Source organism: Electrophorus electricus, chromosome 4 (assembly GCF_041902795.1).
Source record: "Electrophorus electricus isolate QZ-2024a chromosome 4, ASM4190279v1, whole genome shotgun sequence".
Lineage (NCBI taxonomy): Eukaryota > Metazoa > Chordata > Actinopteri > Gymnotiformes > Gymnotidae > Electrophorus > Electrophorus electricus.
Genome location: NC_137500.1, coordinates 30493773 through 30519097, shown reverse-complemented (window position 1 = coordinate 30519097; position 25325 = coordinate 30493773). Strand labels below are relative to the sequence as shown.

The window sequence follows — 25325 nt, the reverse complement described above, 5'->3', positions numbered from 1 at the left end:
TATTAACCAAATATGGCCAGTATGTTCAGTGCAGTCACATAAGAATAAAGAACTGCAGAATGGCTTTTCAGTGTAATTATTATTGCCTTAGAGGAAAACGACTATTAAATGCCTCGCGCACACACACACACACCCACCCACCCACACATGCAATAGTAACTGTTGATTATCATGTTGAAACAAGTCTACTGTGCAAATGAGAGGAAACAGAAGAAGCCAGACACACAGCACTGAAAGTGTAAAGGTATTTTAATGCAGAAAATCCATGCTTTAAAACCAACACCTTACAGCACAATTTCCTTCTGAGGGTCAGTGATCTATGGAATAACATTTCTATAAACCCTCAACTCTTAGGGTTTTGCTATAAAAATCCCTTTCTAACAATTCTTTAAGATGCCTTATTTTCATAAGCATCTTGGCAACACAGTACCTGAGAAGGCCCAAAAGTTTAAACACACAGAAAAGAAGAATAACCCAGTTCAACATGTGTACCAAAATATACTGTATTTCATTCATACATATAGTCACTATATATAAAAATACACTGCAATTCCTCATTTTACTATTTGTAAGGCCCACAGTAAATAAGCATTTTAAAAAAACACTTTCCTTTCACAAAAAATATATATATTTACACTAAAATTAACATAGCAACCCCCATACATGTGAATGTAAAACAACCTCGAATGTGAGTGCCATTAGTTGAACTTCAAGTACGCCCCATCGATCCCCGAGTGTGAGGCCCCTGGAGGAGGGGGCCCCTGAATCCGAGCGCTTTCACGGCTGTAAACATAGTCTCTACCTCCTTCTTTTTAGCCATTTTCACTTATTTCTTTTGTTTGTTTTTTTCCTAGGTTTTTTTTTTTTTGGGGCTTTTTTTTTCTGCATGATGCGTGAGGAGCAGTCAAACCAGCACGGCATGCTTTTCAACTGAGATTCAAAACTCACTGTACACTGAAAACAGCTACACTATACAGAGGCATGTGACAGGATTAAAAAAACCCAAACACAGCGCAAACATAATGCACACGCTTACTTTGCAATGGTCCAAAGGTATTTTGACTGGGAATACTTGGTCCTGTTCAAAAAAGGCACACAGAACGTCTTAGACTGGACATCAAATAATTATGCGTCTTATCAAAAAAAGGTACAGATCTTGGCTTTAATGGTCCCTTGCTTTTAGATGAGATATTCACAGTCTCAGCCTTGTGCTCTTAATTTCCAAAAGCGAAGGAGACATTGTTCGATTTCACAGAGCGCACGATGTCAACACTGAGCACTATGCAGGCACCATACAGGCACCTACGGCTCGGCGCTGCCCCAACGTGAGCCACAGTGCAGAGCTTTTTAAGCAGTGATGAAACAGGCAACAGTTATGCTACACAGTGCTGTTCCCCTCGAGCGAGAGAACACAGACAGCCGAGTCAAACCAAAAGGATGAATACATCGATACAATGATAATGAGTGCTTCTTCAACAGACCACAGCCAAACACACTGACCTCCACTGAATAAAACTTCTAGAAATCAATATAAGCTTAAACAATCTGTGTATATATTTTCCATTTACATATTAGTTTACAATTAGATATGTCTAAGATAGATATGGTCATTTTTAAATTATTAAATCAATTTTTACTAAAGGCTAAAAATAATATATACATGGATTAGGGTAGTCAATTCAGGAACTTTAGCATAATACAATGCTATCTATCTATCTATCTAGCTAGCTATCCTCATATCTTCATAGAAATGTCTCCTGTATAAAGCAGAAAAAAAATATATATGAAAGGTTCAGCAGAAATATATATATATTTCTGCTGAACCTTTCATAACTATCACACTTAGTTATGAAAGTAACATGTTACTTACAGTAGAGAACTGTAGCGCACTGTATGTTTAGAGAGACTTTATACAGGAGACATTTATATGAAGACAGACACTCAGTTCCAGCCTGGAGCTTAGAAAGGAAAAACAAAACCAAAAAAAGAAGATGGTTACTTAGGATAGTGTAGGGAAGCAGACTAACACATAGTGCTCGAGGGCTTCACACACCCAGCGTGACCAGTGCTTCACAATAAAGTGCAAGCTGAAATTTGTTACCTACAGAGTAAGTGTACTAGGAAGCACTACACTACACACTGCATCTACACACATCTGCTGGATGGACAGGGAGGAGTCAGCCCAGGTATCGGGCACCAGACAGAGCTGCTCCATCGGACAGGCTGCTGCTTTCACGAGGTGTTTCAGAAGAACGTATGAGAACATCGTTCTAACTGTGCAATGGCAGACGCAGTGCAACCATCTGCCACTCGGGCACTGATAGAGAGAAAGCGGGCGAGCAAGAGAGGGTGGGAGAGAGAGAAGCTGCCCTACATCAAACTGTTTTGATCCAGATTGCCATCAGCTTCTCATGCACGGTCGCTGCCTGGTTGATTTTTAATGTGGTTACAAGGCTACATTTGGTAGTACAAACATTACAAGCAAGAGGATGGCAGTGTGAACATACACATGCTAAGAGTTCACAAGAAAAAATAAAGTAAAAATAAAATAAACACAAATAACAATAATATACCTGGATCCACAAACCTTAATGCTAAGGTTTAATTCATCTGTATGTCCCGTTTGTCCTTCTACAGCGAGAGAATGCAGGAGTGTTGGGATGTCATGGTATGAGGGGGCCAAAGAAGCACAGACACTTACAACAGAAGCTAAACCATGTAACTCACTTCAGCAAGGCACTGAGAAAACACAGCAGCAGAAAAGCTATACGGTTTACCATGGAGATCTGTCCATATTCTCCTGACAGTTTCCTGTGCGCAAGTACACTTTGTTCCTACATGGCTGTGTCTATTCAAGTCTCTTATAGTCCATGTGACAGGAAGGAATCTACGCAGAGACTCAATGCAGATGAACATTAAACATAAAAACAAACAAAAAAAAAACCCTTCATAATTTTCCAGGGACTATAGCTGCTCTGTTTTTGGATGGTACAGGAGATAAAAATGATTAAAAAAAGAATGATTGTGTGTTTATGTGGAGAAATAAATGAACATAAATCACTTTATCGCATCATATCACAAAATTCAGCCCCTCACCCAAATGCAAAACCTTCAAAACGTTCCAAAATTAAAATATGAGCCACTGGACCTAACCCTTCATATATTCACTACATGCTGCCTTCCTCAGCATGTGCTCACAGACAACCCCCCCCCCGACAGGGTCCCAGACTGCAGTGGAGTATGTGTGTATCTGTGTGTGTGTGTGTGTGTGTGTTTGTGTGTGTGTGTGTGTGTGTGTGTGTTTGAATGGTTATGGGCTGGTCCGGGTGCCCTTTAGCGAAAGGTATGCACACCGCGGACGATGTGCGAGGAGAACTCATAGCGGTCCTTGCTGCAGTGGCCGCAGATGTTGCACTCAAGCGGGTCCCTGTAGCCGTGGCAACCCATGTGGATGGTGTACATGACGTGGTCCAGGAAGAGCACGCGGCAGTGCTCGCACTGGAAGGCGCGCAGCTCCTGGCCCTCACGGCCGAACACGCGCACGCCGTCCCGGCTTCCCAGCCGGCTTGCGTCGCCTGCTCGTGCCTCCTCTGCCCTCGCCAGGCCCGGGCTGACCCGAGGTGCCGGCCGGAGCGCACCCCCAGCGTTGGCCGGCTTGTCGCGGGGGCTGCTCCGGGCTGAGTCGGCCGAGTCCTGGCCGCTGTTGCTGGGGGAGCCCTCCCGGCCTGTTGCAGGGTTCTTGGGTCGGACCAGTGAGATGGCGCCGTTGGTGGGGGGTGGGAACTCTGGCGCCATCTGGGGGCCGGGGAGAGCGTCGCGGCTGCTCGGCCTGTCCAGGTGCGGTCCGATGGGGTAGACGGGGTGAAAGAGGGGGTTCACCATGGGAACCACCTCTGCCATGGCCAGGGCGGGGTGGGGGACCACAGGCCGCAGGCTTTCAGAACCCAGATATGAAATGGCGTTGTTGATGGCCTGGTCCATCATGTGAGCCTGCATTAGCTCTGCTTCCTTCTTATACTTCAGGTCCACATCAAAGTTCAGGTCAGGGTAGGAGTAACGCAGCATCTTCTCCCCTTCAGAGCACAATGACAGCGCAAAATAGTGCAGTGCACCATGCATACATACATAAATCAACATAAATTAAAATCTTGAATTAGTAAAATATTGAATGAATCCCCAAAATCTTTAGAATTGGAAGCTGGGAGCATTTTTGAAGATCACTAACATCAAACGGAAATCACCGAACATAAACTAGGATACAGAAAATATTTTGAAGGTTTTTATTGTCTTCAAATGTTTTTAGCGCTTTTATTTTTAAATTTCTTTGTGCAAATGTGGGTTTTTTTGGTCTGAATAAATGGTGGAAAGCCCCATGTGGAGAGCGGGGCGAGAGAATTTATAATGTGGATGTGGTAAGGTGTTGCACGTCATTTGATTAAAGCAATGGCAGAATTACAGGTGTGAAAAAACCGCAGAGCTGGAAAAAAAACAAAAAAAGCCATCTCCTGCATTTATAGCGAATTAGGCTCACTCTCTTTCACTTTCCTGCACCGTTTGGATTCAGCAAACGCTTTCACCCAGTAACCACACTTAAAATAACCTCAAACTATATAATTCCTTACTTTGTCAACATCCTATTAAAATCTTTTTTATTATTATACATAATTTGATTATTAAAATGAAAGAATAAGCCTTTGAAATGGCATACAAGGCTTTGTGCATGCGTGTGCATTTTAAAACAAGCAAATGGCCACGGTTGTATTTATTTGGAAGTGCAACCTCACACCTGTTGGGGCTTCTTGCCTATTTCTTTTCGACATTACATACTTTGCCTCAAGAGGAAACTTGGTATTTGTGGTTATATTTAGCAATCGGTTCTCATTTTGACTAAGGCTGCAGTATTTCCATCTGCGAGGTTGCTGTTCATGGGCCTCTGTGTTCGCGGCGGTACGAGCGTGCATGCTCAGGAATAGAGTGAGAGGTCTGCAGCACTCCCTACACAGTGTGGGTGGAGTCTGGGTGGAGTCTGCTTGTGTCCGATACGTTGCCACTCACCCACAAACTTCTGCGGCGTGGTGCTCTTTCTCTTGGCCACGCTGGCCTGCAGCCTCTCGATGACGGGTGGACGCTCGAAGGAGGTGACGCCCGCCACCTCGCCCAGCGGCCTCTGCTCCTTCGGGACCTCAACTGGGGTTAAACAGAGGCCTACGGTTACGGGGACCATGTATGGGAGCAACCTTTGTGTGCGGCATTTCAATTTAAACTGCTAGATTGCTGTATTATTTGGAAGTAGGGACCCTGTACTGCAAGGCCTGAATCATTCCTGTACCACCAGACTCTATCTAAATATTAAGGCAAGCTAACTGATGTTTTCCTTGATTTTAAAGTATTTAATTTAAATATGGCCCATGGTCTACTAACAAGCTGTCACCTTGAGCGTACTGCTCACAGTGTACAGTGAGAGGAAATGGTATCCGTCTAAACAGGAGAATGGGTGGACGGAACTCCCACAGGAAGACATACTGATTGGCTGACAGTCATTATAGCTTACTCAGTTCTGATCCTCAGCTCCTAACCCACTCACCTGCATATGGGCTGGCGCTGTGGGAGGGGTCCATGCCGACACTCTGTAAGTAGTTATGGCACCTCTCTTTGTGTTCTTCCAGCGACGTGCGCTGTTTGTAGCTCCGCCCACAGTAGTTACACTTGTGTGGTTTACCCACTAAAAGGACATCAAAGCAAAGAAATATATCTATTAGTACGGAGGCGATACGAAGTACATCCAACTGTATGCATGACTGAGTTTCGGTCTCTGAGTTAGTAACCAAAGGAGTGGGCACTTTCTCATGATGATGCAATACAATGTGAGATGGGCTCCAATTTTTTTTTCCCTGAGACCATATCACACTGGATTACATAAGCCTGGTGTGGAAGGATCCCACACAGAAACCGTAGACACAGAGACGTATTCTAGAACAGACTCTAGTGATGACTGTAACACAGTCACACACTCAGACATATACTAATTGGAACAAACTAATATGGAACAAACAAGCTAATTTTACATTTTGTTTGTGTATGCACACACACGCATGCACGCACACACATATGTGCGCGCGCGCACATTCACAGACATGAAGTCAGTCAATGTGTAGTACTGGAAAATCTCTCTGAAGATCAGAAAGGGACAGAGGGTGTTTTTCACTCCTCAGAAGGAGCAGGCGTGAGGTGGGTGATTCACTGCTTGGATTCCACTGACACTGGGCTTAGCACAGAGGCGACGGGGCGGGAGCTAACCTCCGTAGAGGCTGCAGAGGGTGACAGAGCAGCCCAACATGGCCTTCCACCGTGGGCTACTGAGGCAGATCCAGACGCCCCGGAACCTCCAGGGAGAGACGTCACTACCTGGCATGTTCCAGTAACCAAAGGAATAAGTCGATTTATTGATTTGGTCGCGGCTTCATTCATTGTTTTCTTTTCGCCATTCATCACCCCTCCAGGTCTTTCATTCATTCATATGTAAAGCTCGTTGGCTTGCCTTCTCGACCAGTGAGCCTACACTAACCAGTTGAGTCAGCCAGAGTCTTTCCAATTTGAGAGAGATGTGTTTCAGCTCTGTGGTCAACTCATTGGTGAGGCACTTTCGGTATTATTCATGAAAAGAGTGCTGCAGAGAATATGCAACCAGCAGGTCTGTCTGAGTCGCACGTGAGAAACGTACGCCAAAAGTGCCTGTTACAAGCAAAGCGTGTGTGATTACCTGTAAAGCGTATGTGATTACCTGTAAAGCGTGTGGATTATGAAAACACCTCCAGCGCATTTCAGTAAGGTTGCATTGAAGTGGATAATGAGAGTGAGACAGCAAAAGGAGGAGCCATAGACCAACGACCTTTCACACATGCCAAACAGCACTAACTTGGTGACTACGGTATGAGAACCACTGGATAACAGTGGATAAACAGCGTCTGTGTCAGAAAGCAAGCTGGAAAGTATAGTAGGCCTTGTGGGTAGGAACAGAAAGACAAGCTCTAAAAATACTGAAATATAAAAAATACAATTTCTGTCTTAAATATGCCTGTCAGGATTTCGGTCTTGAAACTTTCTAGTTTTTTTTTTTTTTTGAAGGTTGCTAAAGTTCAATGATTAAATTTAAATAAAAAAAAAAGAATTTTGAATATGTTCAAATATGTTTGCAGTGTTATCTCAAAGTCTTAATCTTAGGCTAAAGCAATAATCTAGCTATTTTAATTAGTGAATATACCAATTTGACAACTTTGACAATGTCAGCCTGATCTGTGCAAAGACAAAATATTGTTGTTGGGTTTTTTTTTTTGTTTGTTTTTTTTTGTTCAGGCAGAACCTTTTCATATCCAAATGATCAGCAAACCGAGCTGAAGGGTCGACAGATTCAAGACACACCCCGAGCGCCTCGTGTGCAGAACCAACGTAGCCTGAGACTCGTTGCCGTGGCAGTGGGTTCAGCGCACTTATATGTCATTAGGTCAGTATATTGGAAACTGAGTCGTATGAGTAAGAGAAATAGATGAAAGGGCAATGGTGCCGGATGGTTTTTGTCACACTTTCAGTACTTCTGGGGAGGAGGCTCGGGCGCACACATTTGCACAATTTCGCCATTACAGTAAATCGAACGAAGCTGCTGGTAGACACCTCGGAGGAGATTCCGTCGAGTGTGCACCACCGCAAAATGCAAATAAAGAGAAACTCAGTGGTTTGGTCCAGTGAACTGGGACGGCACCTGCACGCTGGGTGCCGAGGAGTGGACAGATAAGCACGCCTCCCGCGCACGTCGACATCTACGCCGATCGCTGGGCTGTTAAAAACAAAAGTGACTTGAAATGTTTACTATCTGATATCCAGGCCGACCGTCCAGGGCGCTGGGTGCAGATGCTGGATGGGTGAAATTCCTGTGTCAGCATCTGTTCTTGACATGCAAATATCTCAAGTGTTGCATTAAAGCCCACTTAACCGCATCCATTCGGGTTGAAAACAGGAAATCGTGAGATGGAGATGACATTTCAAGCACATGCCTATCAATTGTTGTTCATCAGCAGAAGTGCCCGGGTTCACAACTGCTCTCATCTTCAACTGATATACACCCCCCCCCCAAAAAAAAAAAAAAAAATCACCACCACCAGAACAACAAAAGCCCCCACAAAGAAACACAAACAAAAACATGCTTCACACTACTGTCCGAATACAAGTATGCTTTCCAAGATATTCATAAGCAGACACACACGTCCGCACCCCAACCCCCCCCAACACAGTAAAATAAATAAATCCACATTCTTTCAAGACACACAGTCACTTCGACACCCTGTTGCTGATTCATTCCCTTAAGCCACGCCTGAAAGCGACGAGTCACATGTGAGCTGAAGCGCTAGTACGCATTCCTCTGTCTCGGGGACGTCACCTGTCCTGCTCCCGGGACCCCCGGCCGAGTGAACGCGCACGAGGGCGGAGCCGTTGGACACGGTCCCGGGGAACGCCGCTGTTCCGATGGGGCGCAGGCGGCTGGCAGGGAGGGTCCCGGATTCAGCGGGACCAAAGTTTCCTGTTCCTGGCCTGCCTGAAATGCAGGCTTGCAGAAACACGGTGTGACAGGGAAGATTGTGCAGGTGCCCGGCGGATAGCCAGCGACATCTACGGCATGTGGGCTGGAGGAATAGACACTCACTCCCCTCATCCGTGATGCGAGGCATGTGACACTCTATCTACTGCCTTTTTCATCTTAAGTTCTTACAGAAATCATGGCAATAGTGCGTGGATTATGCATATTTGTGTGTGGATTATGCATATGCATATTTCTGCCCTGTTGCTGACATGCACAAAAATAATCAATGCATAAAAATCGAACCAGGCTTCATGCTTAATTTACTTCTAAGCACACGACTGCAAAGAGCGCACAAAAACATGACAGTGGCCTAGAAAGTTCACTATCCCAGGTGCCGACAGCGATTAGCTATGAAAAACAGGAAATGAGAAAAGACAAAGAAAGAGAGCAAAACATGATTAGAGAGATAGACTGTTCCTTCTCTCCCTGTGCATGTCAACGAGCCTGTCCTGAGATCGGTAGCCCCGCGGACCCGGTCCTGGGTCAGAGACGGGTGTCGGGTGGAACCTGGAGCCGCAGCACCACGGAGCACCCGGGACGTGACAGAGTGGTAATATTAAAGTGGGTTAGAGTGTGCAGCTGAAGCAACGCTTCCCTCTGGTCAAAAGAGAGAGAGAGAGGGAGAGGGGAAGAGAGAGAGAAAGAGAGACAGAGAGAGAGAGAGAGAGAGAGAGAGAGGGGGAAGGAAAGAGCGAGTGACAGAGTGTTTCCTTTAGTGGTTCACAAGCCTTGTAGGCAACAGGAACAGTATGTCCTAAGTGGCCTAACCACAGCGCTCGCGAGTATGTCTGTAAAAGTCCCCCTGCGCTTTCCAGAGTGGACTCGGAGTTCAGCAGCGCTACAGCAGCTTGGCAGGCACGCACTCCTGCACTGCATGGCTAAAGCAGACACACTCTAGGGCCTTCTGACTGCAATCCCTCACCCTCATGCAGGCGTGCGTGAGTGGCCCCGTTTTCAGTACTGTGGCTTCGAGATGTGATGACTCTCTTGCTCATACTCTCACACACTCCATTTCTCACACACTCCCTCTATATCACACACTCCCTCTCTCTCTATTACGGTTTCTCTCTCTATCACTCTCTCTTCCCTCATTGGACAGCTTTTGAGAGGAAAATAACCAGCACACGCCTAACCAAGCAGCGACAAAAATGCTTATTTCTCAACGATTGGCTGTAGCTATTGATTAACACAACAACAGCAACAACAAGCACATTCAAACACACACTTATAGGGAAGCCCAGGCTTCCAGCAGGCATGTAGGCTGGGGGATCGAGGACTGACCCGAGTGCGTGCGCAGGTGTCCGGTCAGGGCGTCGCGTCGGCGGCAGGCGTAGCTGCAGAAGGGACACTTGAAGGGCTTCTCGCCTGTGTGCAGCTTGATGTGTCTCAGCAGGTTGCCCTTCTGGGTGAAGGAGACCCCGCATTGGTTGCACTGGAAAGGCCGGTCGCCTGCAGGACATAATAGCGAGCGTGAGCGGAGCCTCCCGACCCGTTTACGTATGTATGTATGTATGTATGAATGTGTATATACACATACATACATACAAATATATATATATATATATATATATATATATATATATATATATATATATATATATATATATATATATATATATATATATATATATATATATATATATGAGCGGTGAGCGGTGTGATGAGAAGGTGTTAGCTTGTGATAACTCCACCCTCTTTCACATCTTGATCGTCTTTTTGCAGAGCCTGGCTTACCACATGGGCTGACTGACACGGAGGCCCATGTTAAAGTAAAGGTCATTCACTGCTCAACTGCAACAGGACATGTTTTGAAGGTCCACAGGCTCCTTCTAAGATCGATTGAAGGCTGTGTTCTCTGAAAGCTGCACCGGCTCTTTTGAGCAAGAAGTTGTGTTGTTGGGTTTTTTTGCCCTTCTCCCCAACCTTGCAGCCGAGCCTTTTGTTCCTCCTTGACAAGGCCGTTCTGTTTTGGATTAACTTAACACTGTGATAAAAAAAAACAAAAAAACCCCGAAAAAAACAGAAGCCCGTTCTCAGTTATGGAGCAGACCCTGAATATTTTAAGTGCTTGCAGTGAAGGTGTCCGTCACAATCCAGCCGGGACACACAATACGCTGCGAGCGGAGATGCCGTGAGCGGAGACGCCGCCACGGGGCAGCCGTGGCGTCGGGGCAGGCAGTGAGAATGCTGTTCGGGAGATCTGAAATCTGAGCCTGGAGCTCTGACGAAACACGCAGCTCCGCCGGCGTCAGCCACAGCCCCTGGAACAGGTTGCGGAGGATTCCTGGGATACTGAGAAGATTTCCAAGCCTGTGCTTTTGTTCTCAAACCGCTCCCCACACCCTCTGAGATGCACTTCAATGCAGGGAAAGGGAACGGGGCATTGTGCCCCGGCGTAAAGATTTTTTTTTATGGCAGATGAGCTCTTATTGGCAGATGAGCTTTATTGAACGTTATTATGAAAGCTCATCCCAAGATTTGAACGGCGATTTTTCACAGTGAAGGCAGGAAAAGCTTGTGCGGCAGCTTGACTCTCTCATCCATGGAGAGAAAACAAGGAAATAGTGTGTAGTAGCATACGCAAGCTAAGTCAGGATACTGATTTACGAGAATAAGGCTTCTGGCGTGATTGTTTAAAAGCTAGACTTTCATCTGAAGGCAAACGTTTTTGATCAGTTCACACAATCTTACTGCAGACTGGCTGATGCACACGGAGAGATCAAGAGGGATTATCAGCAAGTTTAAAACTGAACGCCAGTGTTCGCAGCGAAAGGGACAGAGTTTAATTTTCCCTCTGCCCTATAGATATTTAACTTTAAACAACCATTACGTGTTTATGCAGGTTGATGACACCTCTATATGGTGATACAGTGTGTATTATGATTCATCGTGGAGAAGGGGGACCATAGTGGCTGTGCATGTCGCTCAACTCGCTAAACTCTCTAAAGCAAGATTTCTGTTATCAGAATGCACATTTACCATTGGGCAATCGCATTACTGAATCAGCCGGCCCCTCTGTCCCTGGTCCAACATCCTGTAGGTTATTTGGGCTGTCAGTCATGGGTTCCTCCAATACTGAGCCCTCTTCTCCACTGTGGCCTGTCTCATCGGGCCCTATGGCTCTCCGCTCTCCCTCCTCCTCAGTGCCCTCCTCTTGTTTGATTGGGTGAGCTGGATTAAAATATCAACACAATGGACATTATTCACATTAAAGAAAACAGTTTGAAATGTAATGCTGGTGGAACACACACACACACACACACACACACACGCACAAACGCACACTCACACAGACACACACACACACACACATGCACAAACGCACACTCAGACACACACACACACACACTACACACATGCACAAACACACACTCACACAGACACACACACACAGAGTTAAAAAGAGCTAATTTTGGGGGAGGTTCTAGCACTAATATAGTATTGGATTTCACATCAACAGCATAGCTGATCGACAACTATGGAATAAAGTCAAAGAAAGATGTCACTTCATGCATGGACACACACGCCATGCACACACAGTTAAAATGAGTTAATTGAGGGGGAGGTTCTATCACTAAAATAGTGTGTGCTTTCACATCAAGAGCATAGCTGATCGACAACTTTGAAACAATATATATACACTGCGCAGTTAAAAACCACCAATAACAACTCACTGTGAGCTCATCTGTTACTATGACAGCAGAGAGACCAGAAAACCTTTCCTGTGCAACAAGACAAGCTTCAGGACTGAAGACGAACAAAGTAAGTGTAGGTGTGGCCCCTGGGGCCCGGGGCCAGGCTGAAGGCAGCTGGGATTTCTACATGACGGACGGTGAGAGGCAGAGAGCTGAAGACTGTCCTGGAGTCTGGTCTGAGCGCACTCCTCGGGGAGGCCAACATCACCCCCAACCCCCACACACCACAGATACTAACACAATGGACCAAAAATAGATACGCAACAGGCAAAGACAGACACAGCGACATGCAAAAGCGTAAGCGCCCAGCCCGCGAGTTTTCCATCTCGACCACACACACGCGCACTCACACACACACACACACACACACACACACACACACACACACAGAAAAAAACGTCTCCGCGTTCCTCCACAATGCATCAGGTGGAAAAACGTTCCGGCTACTCAATCCGCCATCTGGCTCAACCAGTTCTGTAATATTAGCACGGCTTTAATCTCTGAGCAGGAGCAGGGGACTGAGCCCTGAGTCACCTCCGGCTCTCTCACAGAAACGACATCCCCTAAGCTCTTATGCCAGAAAAACAGCTCTGTATACCTTAATCAGCTCACAACCTGACCCAGGAGAGCTCCTCCACTTCTCCACCAAGTCCAAGTTCTCAGGAGTTTTCCTCGGATTTTCCTCAGATGGAGAGGAAAGGTGTTCGTACAAACAAGCAGTCGGCTTTTCCCATCATCTCTGTCACGTCAACTGTCATGTCAAAACCAAGTCTTCCTATAAACAGGTTTTCAGAGCTCTTAAAGAAGAGCTTCCCAATGCCAGCAAGTATTTGAAAACAAAAGAAACCAGCATTTGTATTTGACAGAGTTGTAAGACTATAAATAGCTGTAATACTTCCCCTTCAGTAGTGTAGGCCAACCTTCAGGACTGTAGGCTATATATCAGTAGCATGGCCATCCCTTAGTAGTGTATGTCAGTTTTCAGAAGCATAGGCCATCCTTCAGTGGTATGGGTCAGGTTTCAGTAGTATAGGCCATCCTTCAGTAGTGTAGGTCATCTTTCAGTAGTATAGGTCATCCTTCTGTAATGTAGGCCAACCTTCAGGACTGTAGGCCATCTATCAATAGTATAGGCCATCCTTCAGTAGTATAGGTCATCTTTCAGTAGTGCAGGTCATCCTTCAGTAGGATAGGCCATCCTTCAGTAGTATAGGCCATCCTTCAGTAGTGCAGGTCATCCTTCAGTAGGATAGGCCATCCTTCAGTAGTATAGGTCATCCTTCAGTAGTGCAGGTCATCCTTCAGTAGTATAGGCCATCCTTCAGTAGTGCAGGCCATCCTTCAGTAGTATAGGCCATCCTTCAGTAGTATAGGTCAGGTTTCAGTAGTATAGGTCATCCTTCAGTAGTATAGGTCATCCTTCAGTAGTATAGGTCATCTTTCAGTAGTGCAGGTCAACCTTCAGTAGTATAGGTCATCCTTCTGTAATGTAGGCCAACCTTCAGGACTGTAGGCCATCTATCACTAGTATAGGCCATCCTTCAGTAGTATAGGCCATCCATCAGTAGTATAGGCCATCCCTCAGTAGTATAGGTCATCTTTCAGTAGTGCAGGTCATCCTTCAGTAGTAAAGGCCATCCTTCAGTAGTATAGGCCATCCTTCAGTAGTATAGGTCATCTTTCAGTAGTATAGGTCATCCTTCTGTAATGTAGGCCAACCTTCAGGACTGTAGGCCATCTATCATTAGTATAGGTCATCCTTCAGTAGTATAGGTCATCCTTCAGTAGTGCAGATCATCCTTCAGTAGTATAGGTCATCCTTCAGTAGTATAGGTCATCTTTCAGTAGTGTATGAAGTTATGTGCAGCAGGCCAGAACACAGCAGAACTTTAAGCATGACCACATTAAATATTATTTTCCCTGTTGGTGCTTTGACAGAATCATTTCAAGGCCACTTTATTGCCCAACATTGGTGCTAATTCATTTGAAAGAAACACCCATACAATAATAAGAAGCCGAATTCCTCATTTACAACACGTGCAACTTTTCCCACAAATCACGGCATAAAAAACATGAATGAATAAAATATAAATACATCAAATGTTTTGACAGTTCTTATGCATAAAGGCTTCAAAGTTGCTTGACTCCGAACTTGAACTGTGCAATTCAAGCACAGTCGGCACAATAGAGTCGCAAGGAAAAATTAGCATTACGTAGCACAACATACAACAGCACATTACAACGATACAGATTAAGAGTGTTGTACACAGTACAACACTCTTAATCACACATAAAAGGACATCACCAGATGTTACCGCATGGCCTTTCAGATCAGAGCATTCGCAGTCCCCATTTTCAATCTGCTTGACGTCTGCCAATAATCTCCATAAAGGCAAATCCACTTCCTCTCTCCCATTTAGCATCTCTGCCAGCTGCAGTGGTGTGAGCTTGAAGCGGTTGCTGGGACAACGAGATACAGGATCCTTTCGCCTCCGTCTCCTCTGCTGGTCAGAGCAGCAGAGAGAGGGCATGTGGGGTGAGTGAGTCTCCATGTCGTCTCTGTCGCAGGTGTGCAGGCGTCGGCCTGGTTTTTGGGTTGAGGTGCCCAAGCCCTCGGGGGGATCTCCTCCACTCTGTGGGGTGGGACTGTAAGCAAGCGATCGGCCTGTGGCTTCATAAGGCTTTGCCAGGTTATGAAGGCTGATGCAGATATGGGCGAAACGGCAGAGGTCAAAGAAATCGGCAGGAGGTGACAGTCCAGCCTTCGAGAGCTTAACGAGTGAGCCGTGTGATTGGCAGAGATCACAGCAAAGGTGCAGCTTCAGAGGTCTGGGGTCAGATGTCAGACAGGTTTCTGAAAGGTGTGAAACCGACGGTCACTGTGATTATGAAACACTGCTTGCACTCAAGCTGTTGCTGTCTCTCCACTAAGGCCTCGAGCCCTAAATCCTTGCTGAGCCTCTAACACAACACAGCAAGCCCAGCCAGCTCCACGACTCGAACAGATACCCGACGCGCAACGCCAAGGAAAGGGCGGCAGGGTGACTCAGAGCAACTTCTACTTCTCTCGTCTATCATGCTGCCACATCTAGTGAGTGCCACTGTGTCGCGCCTCGGGCTGGGATCCCTGCCTCTCAGAGCTGCGGAGAGCTTCCCTTTTCTCGTTATACCAGATCATGATGAGAAGACCAAAACGGCGCCCACAGCTCCTCCTATTACGCTCTGGTTCGAGGAAGGGAAATGGCTGTTACACGGCCTGTCCTGTCAGATTGAAGATAAGATGACCCTTTGAGGGTACTTTTTTTTCTCTTTCTTTTCTTTCTTTCCTTTTTAACACGGCGAGATAAAGGCTCTTCCCCTCCCTGCAGTGATGCTCACTCAGTTCTCCTTTTCATCGTTCTGTTGCAACTGCAGGCGTCGGAGCAGATGTGACAAGCCACTGCGAAGAATTCCATGCTAACCCAAGAAGTATTTCTTGCTGCACGTAACTAAGGTAGCCAAATAAAAACACACCCGAGTGCCATGAACCCTGCGTGCGGCGTGCGGCGCAGGGGAATGCTAGGTAACTATGGAAGCGTGTGGGAGGGAACTCACCGCTGGGAGATCTGGGACTTTGGGAATGTTGCCCGTTGGGTGCGTTGGGCGACAGGTCCACCAGCATTCTCGAGTTCTCCTTCCTAGGAGAGCAGTCGCCGTTACCTAGGAGACAGAAACAAGTGTACTAGTGCACTGCGGCCATCGCCCTAACTAAAGCAGTGTTTGGAGTTTTTGCTCTCTCTCTCTCTCTCTCTCTCTTTCTCTCTCTCTCTCTCTCTATCTATCTCTCTCTCTCTCATATACACACACACACACACACCCAAAACATGCACACGCACACACATATACAGGCATGAATACATAAAAGCACACATGCATACACACAGAGTTAAAAGGAGATACCTGTAAAGAGAGGCTCTCTCCCTGAACCAGTATGAACTGCTAAATCCAGATAGTTTAATCTCCAGCTGTGCAGACATAAGGCCAGTTTTTACCGGTCTTCAGGCATCGAGGTCAAAGCAACTCCACACCCCTCCCCTGTCTCTTGCTTCCTCTTAAAGGGAGCAAACACGTCCTATAGATTTCAGGCTCAACACATCAGCCTGCTTGTCAGCAGCCTTCTTTACTTCCCTGTGGGGTCAGAGACTCTTCCGCAGGGAGAACTTGTTGCTTTCAGCCTTGTCCCTGCCCTGACATCCATATTGGATTTCCTCGTCTGTCCACGCTCCGTGCACAGGCCGCAAGCCACTGTAGAGTGACCTAGCCCCCCACGTCACCTCACCTCACCATCCTACCCCACCCCACCCCGGGGGACACCCCTCTTTGGCTTGGCCTTATCCTTCAGGTGTACGCGGCAGATGGTCTCTCTGCGTTCAGCACTGTGCGTTCAGCACTGTGCTGCACATGGCTGGCCTCCCATCCCGTCGCCACGCGCCGTGCCGTAACGCTCCGGCATGGACGGCCGAGGAGCGGAAAGTACCTGGGCCTCCGTCTTAAGCTCCCTGTTGTGAGGGAGGCCTGCAGAGCTGGTCAGGCCCTGTTTCAAACAGCTTGGAGAAGCTCAATTAGGATGCTATGGGTTCCTACGAAGGCACGTTCAGTTGCGCTGGCTGCATTCCACTCGCATGGCCCGTAACGGTTGGGTCTCAGCCTGTGCGGTGAGCCACCGGTAGAGACCAAATGTGTTCGCACGGATCTTTATTTTACCGAGCGACAGCTGCCCCTATCGCTTTTGTGTGAAATGTGAAGTGGTTTTGTGGTGAGCTGAGGGTAATGAGTGGCAATGGTTGAGATAAAGAGTGTGGGAGGTAAGACAGGAGAGCGGGAACTGTGAGAAGAGAGAGGAAACTGAGACAGGAGTGCAGAAAGTGAGACGAGACAGAGAAAGGTGAAACGTGGGGGGGTTGAGACAGGAGCCCATGAGGTTAAAACGCAGCAGGTGAGTCAGGAGCGAGGAAGGGAAGACGGGAACATTGCAACACTTGCTCTGCAGCTCAGACACCCTCTCATTCTGCCTGCATGAGAGAAAGAGGCACAGAGAGAGAGAGAGAGAAAGAGACAGACTCCTGCACAAAGAGACGCAGTCAGTGACACAATCCCAGAGTCTGTCTCTGGTTACCGCACCGGGGTTGGGGAAATCTCCAATGACTGGCGGTCCCCTGGCAACCAGGAAACAAGCCGCCGCTCCGATTTGAGTGGCAGAAGAGGGGAGGTGTTCAATAACAGCGTGACGCGCTGGCCACCTCCTCTCACTCCTGCCAGCTCACTTAGTGAAAGAGATAAGGCTGGCGACGAGCCCTAACCCAAGGCACCTCAACCGCCCGAAACAGAGCGCTCTCGTACGCTGTGGCTACATGACTTCAGGGCAGAGATAAAAGCTGCAAATCAAGGAGCCAAACCGATCCGATATCCATCAAACACTGTTCGCGTTATCGCGCTGAGAAGCTATGACAGAGCTCTGTCCTCTGGTAGCGTGTGGTTTTCATGGTCTTACTACTGTTCCATTTCATTTGATTGATTTTTTTTAACTCTACAAATCAGCACCTCAACATTCCCACACAGAAACACACACACGCGCGCACACACACACACACACACAGACACACACACACACACACACACGTACGCACACGTACACGCAGACTCCCCGTAGGCTGTGACTGAGGCTGGCTGTATTGTGCTGTGACCTTGAGCACATGGGCGATATTAAAAAGGCTACTGGCTGCCCCCATGCTGATGCAAGTGGAGCGGTCCGTAGGAGAGCCCACTGGAGTACTGGAGTGACTGCACTGCGCTGCAACATCAGGACACTGCTGAGTCATAAGCAGATCCTTTACTGACTCAATTCAAAGGGAGGGTTAAAAAAAACAAAACAAAAACTACACAACAGATTGTTCCACACATTTTCGCACTGGACAGAGGAGGATGGCTTTCTGAGGTTATCAAGTCAAGAAAATCGGTGTGTGGCGTGGCTCAAAACGCAGGAACTGGATATGGACAGTTACAACTCTCTCAAATTTGAGAGAGCAAATGTTACATTCCATAGACTATGTGGATATAGATTTGTTTTTTCATTAACTGTACTGTTTTGAACATTTTGTTTGGTCTTTGGCTCTTTCCGATAGAAACGGTTGGGCCTTCACAGAAATGTCAGTATGGGGGAAACTGCGAGGATCTTGCAGGATCCATTCTCCCTGCAGAGGGGGTGACTGGTCGTGGCATGTGGGAGGATCCATGCTCCATGTAGCAGGTGATTGGCCGTGGCATTTTGGAGGATCAATTCTCCCTGTGGAGCGGGCAATTGGTTGTGGCATGTTACAGCCATGCAGGTTTTGAGCTGGGATCTGGTTTTTCCTGTCAGGCCCTGTGCCTCCAGACTAAGGTTCCACATCACAGGCAAAACTCTTTCACTCTTTCTCCAGTCTCACAGCCGCCTGTGTGAGTTACCGATCAGCAACAGCTGTTGTCGCTGCCACTGAAAACGTGCTTATAACAGGTTTATAGCAGCAGCCAGGGAACACAAGCTGAGTTCAGAGCAGAAAGCCACCCAAAGATACAGAGAAAGACTAAGCAATGTGTTCAACAATGTGCTCAAGTCACAGGCTAATTCAGCACTGAGCTATACGTCACACATTGTGATTTCAAAGGGGTTGTATTCGAGGACTGAGGTCTGAGAGCTCTTCTGAGTCAAATAACTTTGAAATTCCAGGATGGTTAAGCAACAAAATCAACAATCATACCTGAAAACTCATCAGAATTTTCAACTGTAACAAGTTTAGACAAATCTCTCTTATTCCATGTCTGGTTGTCATATAACTAGGCATGCATAAGTCTTTGCAACAAAGTTAAGGTACAATAAACAGCCCTTTGAACTTTCCCATACACCTGCAGGAGTTCTGAGGGACACTTTATCAGCCTGTTCCATCTGAGGGAATCTGAGGGGGGGGTCAACTGGCAGGAAGGTACCACTGTGCACCTGGTACTGAAGCCTCACACAGATACCAAACCTCGAGGGGAGCCAAGAGTAGAACAGTTAGCGTTTAGTGGGATATGTCTACAGTTGATGTGCTTCTCTGCTCTGTGTGTTTAACAGAAACAGTACAACACCTGCGATGATCTGCACCAAACATTAAAGCCAAATAAACTAATATATATGTATATATATATATATATATATATATATATATATATATATATATATATATATATTCCTACTGTGAAGCTTTGATTTAGAGAAGTGTAACAGGAGAAAAGTTAGAAAAAATATTAGAATAATATTTCAACATTTGTAAATAAACAAAAATATCTTGTTTACCCATTTTTACAAAGTTATATATATATATATATATATATATATATATATATATATATATATATATATATATATATATATATATATATTTATTTACTTATTTATTTATTTGAAATTTAGTTGTTCTCAGGTGCAGAGTATTTACTTATTGATAATGTAACTTCAGGTTACAGTGTTTCACAACTCCATAAAAGCAGGTTATCCCAAGCATTAAGGTTCCTCCAAAAATGTTAAGCTGTTGCAGCATAAAGACAAATTTGTTGTCTGACAGAGCAGCAGGAATAACATTGTCCTCATGTCGCCTTTTAACATTAATAGTGTTTAATAAGCACCTAAAACATTCATACAGACTATGCCCACCAATACCACCGTAACACCAACGTAAACGCCATCATATTGTTAGTGTCCTAGATGAACTGCGGAATAGACTTTGAAGCACGGCAAACACAGCAACTCCAGTTTATAATTCAGGATTCAGACTTACTTGCAATATAACCATCCGTAGCCTCCATGTCCACGTTCCAGGATCAGAGCTGCGGAAAAGAGCAGGAGAGATGGCATCAGAACTCAGAGCCGTGGATTACAGCCACCAGACGAGGACGAGCCCCGTTTCCAGCTGCACGCTGCTCTCAAAGGTAGCCACAATGCACAATAATGGCCAAAGGAGAAAGACATTAACATCTAACACTGGGACACTGTAGATTATGACAAGGAGCAGAATGTGGACAGGTGCCAACAACTAAGCTGCTGCATTAGGCATTTCCGAAACCCTGAAGGCAGTTTAGCTGACAAATCTGTATATATTTAAATGACTTTTCTTGCACTATATAACAAGCCAGTACCAGTTTGACCAACCAAAGTATCTCAGACTAAATACTGCCCAGAGCTCATCTACCACAGAGTACCTGGCAGTTGTTTCAAATGTACATTTGGAGTAGAGAGCCCTAATGCTGTGCTCAGGACATGCTGACAAGACAGGTAAGAGCTTTCTGTAGTGGACACCAAGAAAAATAGATTATCATCTATAGTGAGCATCCTACAAGCTTTAAAATTATCTGAATATCTAAAGACCTCTGAAGTGATTGTTTGTCTGTGGTCTTACCATGTTCTATGTATTAACAAGCTTAAAGAAAAGTTTGTGTGTGTGTTCTGATACAGTAAAACCTACATGCAAATATTTTAAGTATCTTGCAGTATAATGAGCTGACTCATACTTTCTGCTCCAAAATAAACTGCCAGAGAGGAAAATCTCAGTGAGCCTTCTTACCTTTCACATTACCTTTTTACGTTTTTTAAGTCTTTACAATCTCAAAACAGAAAATGACATATAGTTTTCTGTTTTTGGCATACAGTTTTCTGTATGGAATCATTTTCATCATTATTCTTTGCACAAAGGTCTGCACGAAACTATTAGGGAAGTAACATGTCGAGCGATAGCTTTTGGCAAGAGGGAAAAGTGCAAAGAACTAAGAATAAACCAGTATAAATAATGTTTCCACTTGGTTTCAGGACCCCCCCCCCCCCCCCCAAAAAAGGCTCAATTCTCTAATTTCTAATTAAGACTTTTGATGGCTTTTGAATAACTGCAGCATCTAACCAGACATGCCTTCTTGCACTGAGTATGGTTGCCTTCATTTTATGCCCCCTGACCTCACTGCTGTGGGGCCTAAGTAATGGCGAGCTGCATTTTAACCGTTTCTGCTTCCAGCCAAGCCGCATGCCATCAAAAAAAGATGAAAGCATTATCTTAAATGACTGAGTTCTAACTCTGATGCAAGGCAAAACTGAAGATGATAAACAAACATTTCATATGCCATTACAAACATGGCCAAGACAATCAGTTTGTTAACAGAAATATTTCATGTACTCGGGTTAACTGAGATGTAAAATTAAAATAAACAAGTGTTTAATAATTTAGTGCTTGCTGGAGAGATCTGATATGTCTCATTGTAAGTACAACGAGAAAATTTACGTTAGATGTGTGTGTGTGTGTGTGTGTGTGTGTGTGTGTGGGGGGGGGGGGGGGGTTAGGATTATGTCTGTCTTATACTCATATGTGCTATATCTACTGAGACCTTTTACATTTACCCAAGAATAAGGCCTTGAATAACAGTTAAGGCCTGCTATAATATTCTTAAGATTCTGTCTTAATATTTAGTTATTCATCTTAAAATATGATATTTGGAAAGCGATGTGAATAAATTCAGTAACTGCACTGAAACTAATATGAAAGGTATGTGAGAAGAGTGAGAATCGAGCGTCAGTACCCATCTAAAGGTCCCTGCAGGGTTAGAGACGGACATGGCTGCATTAAAGGGAGACACTTCGGAATGAACAGCTTGCGTTAGCGTCCTTCAGTTACACCACAGAGTACTATAATTCCTCTCATTACAGAACATGGTTACACTACAACTGATCAGAAGAAACATAACGAGCGCCTGGCAAACACTTGAGAACCTTACACACATAAACGATTCCGGCGCTGACTAAATAGCAAATGTAATGGGCAAAAAGACGATTGGAAGACGCATTATGTCTCCTTAGTGAAAATGTAAATAGCGAGGCCTGCACGCCTAACTGCAGAGCGGTGGGTCAGACTCTTGGTGCTGCCTACCGGTGAGGGCTCAGGTTTTAGCATCGAACTACAAACAAAAGCCAATGGCATGATTAGGCTTAGTCAGTTATATTCTTAAGAGCGATGCACTACCAAATGTATTCTCTTGCTAATTCGACTCTACGACCAATGCAAAGACGTGAAACAGATCACAATAATATGCGTGGGTCCCCTTAAGTTAAGAACTTGCATAATTAATAATCACGTTCCTCAACGCCCTCGTGTATCGATTTCCGTCTTAACAAAGGTCGATCCACACTTCCAACATACCCTAAAATCCCTCCATCCTCTCAAATTTTTTTTTTTCTATACAATAAAACCTCCTTTAAGACAGGACTTAAGGTAGTGCCATGGTATCATTAAGGATCTACGTAACCCAAAGAAAATTCAAGATAAGCTAAATGTAATTTATAACGCAACACGAAGCAAAAAAGCCACACCAAAAAGCATGCACTCACGCGGAGTGACTGGGGAATACGCGAGCCCTCGGACTCCTCGCGCACCTATGTCACAGGCTGCTGTCAAAGAGAGCGTTGCACGTGTCGCACTGCCCAGAAACAGATCAAGTCTGTTCGTTATTGAATAATAAATCTGCATTCACGCTTTTCCCCCCTTACAAATCTTTAGCTATTTTCGTAATGTGAGCGGCAGATGATCTACTTATCATCATGATGCAACTATGAATAAACTACAGTCACTAAAGGCAGTACTGACTTACAACTAAGGTCTTACTGAATAAGACGTAAGCTGTTTAGAGTGATATTGTAAGTATTGTAACAAACTGAACATTTTGACTAAAACGCAAATGCGTGTCGAGGAAGCAATTGTGCAAAAATATTTACCTCTTATTGTATCCCCCCCGAGAAAACTGTTATCGATACAGGATTCCAAAAATAGAAAAAAATCGCATAAAAATGCAATGAAATTATTTCCGAGGAGAAGTAGTTTACTAAAACATATGTGCGCCTCCTGTTCCTACCACTTTGATGTCTTCCGATAAACATGCGACTGGGACGCATTCATCAGGAGCTCGTATTAGTCGCGAGTGAGAAAAAAAACAACAACAAAGTTACCAAGGCACAAAGAGTGAATAACTTCCTTCCCAAGCCTGTCAACTTTTCCACTTCGCGCCTCTCAGCAGTAATCGAGCGTCTCTCTCTCCCCCCCCCCCTCCCCCCTCAGCGATTGCACTTCTTTATTCGGGTGTCCACAGAAAAAAAAAAGGTGAACAGGATACGCGTATTAAACCTGAATCTTTCCCATTTTAACTGTATGGTCAATGGCAGTCGAAATCGATGTCAGACAGGGAAAGAAAATGAGAAAGAAAGCACCGAACTGGATCCACCGGTTCCTTGGGAATTGGCCATTAATAAGGAAATAGGAACAGCCTCTTTCTAAACCAAGACCAGGGCTCACAATTTTACCTGACGACGAATAATAAATAAAATAAAATAAATAAATAAAAAATACAAAATGACTTATTGGCCAGTTCGCAACTGCACTTCAGGGGGCTTCATTTTAAACAGCCACCCTGGTCAGTCATCATCGAAAATCAAACAATCATTTATTTGAACAAGCGTGCAGCATGCGCGTTGTCGTGGTTTTCTACGAAATGACAGTCGATCGTCTAAAAAGAGCACTGCTGTGGTGTTAAACTTCGCAGACGACCCTTGCAATGCTCCAGCCGCAACAAGTGATCCGGCGAGCGCTCCAGAACCGTTCCCGTGCGGCGCGCGCAATCCACCGACGCGCTTGACGCAGCCCGCCTGCAGCGGCGCGTTCTTCCCCTCGCGGTGCTCAAAAATAAAGGACAGGACGTGTCCACCGGCGATAAGCCCTGCCAAACGTTACCGTAAGGGAAAACAACGGACATTGCCATTTATTCAGAAATTGTTTTTGTTTTTTGTTTTTGTTTTACCTCAGGAATGCAGGGGAAGGATCAGTCCCATCTCCTGTAGTGTCGGGCGAGACATTTCACGCTCTACGGGAAGCGTAGCAAAATGACGTGAGCGCAGTCGCCGCGGCGTGAGAGTTCCGTACCAGCAATCAGACGAGTCCTCCCTTACTTCCTCCATCTTCGACGCCGAAACGGACCGGTCTCTCGCACCGAGTGGCTATTCTGGGAAGCTGATCACAGAGAAACGGATTCGTCAAGAGCTTGCAGTATTGCTCGACAATCGATTAGAGGATTTAAGACGGTGACAGCCCCACGTCTATAATACAATACTGGCAAATGATAAAATAAAATTAAAAAAATAAAATAGACGAACAACTAGGTAATATTAGACAGGTAAACAGTAAATAGCTAAATAGCCTATTTATTAACAGATAAAATAGCCTTTCTCAGAAACTGGGGAAACACTCCAGAACCACTCTTTGGCTGATTTGGGTGAACCCTGACCTTGTCATGTTATAGGCCCCTATGTGTGTGTGTAAAGACTCTACGACCAATGCAAAGACGTGAAACAGATCACAATAATATGCGTGGATCCCCTTAAGTTAAGAACTTTCATAATTAATAATCACGTTCCTCAACGCCCTCGTGTATCGATTTCCGTCTTAACAAAGGTCGATCCACACTTCCAACATACCCTAAAATCCCTCCATCCTCTCAAATCTTTTTTTCTATACAATAAAACCTCCTTTAAGACAGGACTTAAGGTAGTGCCATGGTATCATTAAGGATTTACGTAACCCAAAGAAAATTCAAGATAAGCTAAATGTAATTTATAACGCAACACGAAGGCAAAAAAGCCACACCAAAAAGCATGCACTCACGCGGAGTGACTGGGGAATACGCGAGCCCTCGGACTCCTCGCGCACCTATGTCACAGGCCGCTGTCAAAGAGAGCGTTGCACGTGTCGCACTGCCCAGAAACAGACCAAGTAAACTATCCGTAATATAGTCTACGATAGTATGTTCATATACAGTTGGAATTCATTATGAATCCTTGTCATAGCTTCGCGTATTATACAGTTAAAGTTTAGCCTACTTGTTACATGCACAAATGATCCTTGATGCAAAGATGGCTTCAA

General features: G+C 45.3%; 1 protein-coding gene across 3 annotated transcripts; it reads right to left on the bottom strand.

The window, feature by feature from the left end:
* Window positions 1-231: 231 nt before the first annotated feature.
* On the bottom strand, window positions 232-24488 carry ikzf2 (IKAROS family zinc finger 2). 3 transcript variants are annotated; one of them, XM_035523549.2, is made up of 8 exons: window positions 24208-24488; window positions 20160-20208; window positions 15922-16026; window positions 11612-11803; window positions 9914-10081; window positions 5585-5722; window positions 5056-5187; window positions 232-4073 (listed from the first exon to the last, which is right to left on the bottom strand). In XM_035523549.2, exons 2-8 carry the CDS (start codon window positions 20185-20187, stop codon window positions 3334-3336), a joined length of 1503 nt encoding a protein of 500 aa, XP_035379442.1. In that variant the 5' UTR covers window positions 20188-20208; window positions 24208-24488; the 3' UTR covers window positions 232-3333. The 3 variants fall into 3 exon arrangements, with proteins under 3 accessions (XP_035379442.1, XP_035379441.1, XP_035379444.1); XM_035523548.2 differs by lacking the exon at window positions 24208-24488 and adding an exon at window positions 23132-23437; XM_035523551.2 differs by lacking the exons at window positions 11612-11803; window positions 24208-24488 and adding an exon at window positions 23132-23438.
* Window positions 24489-25325: the final 837 nt, after the last annotated feature.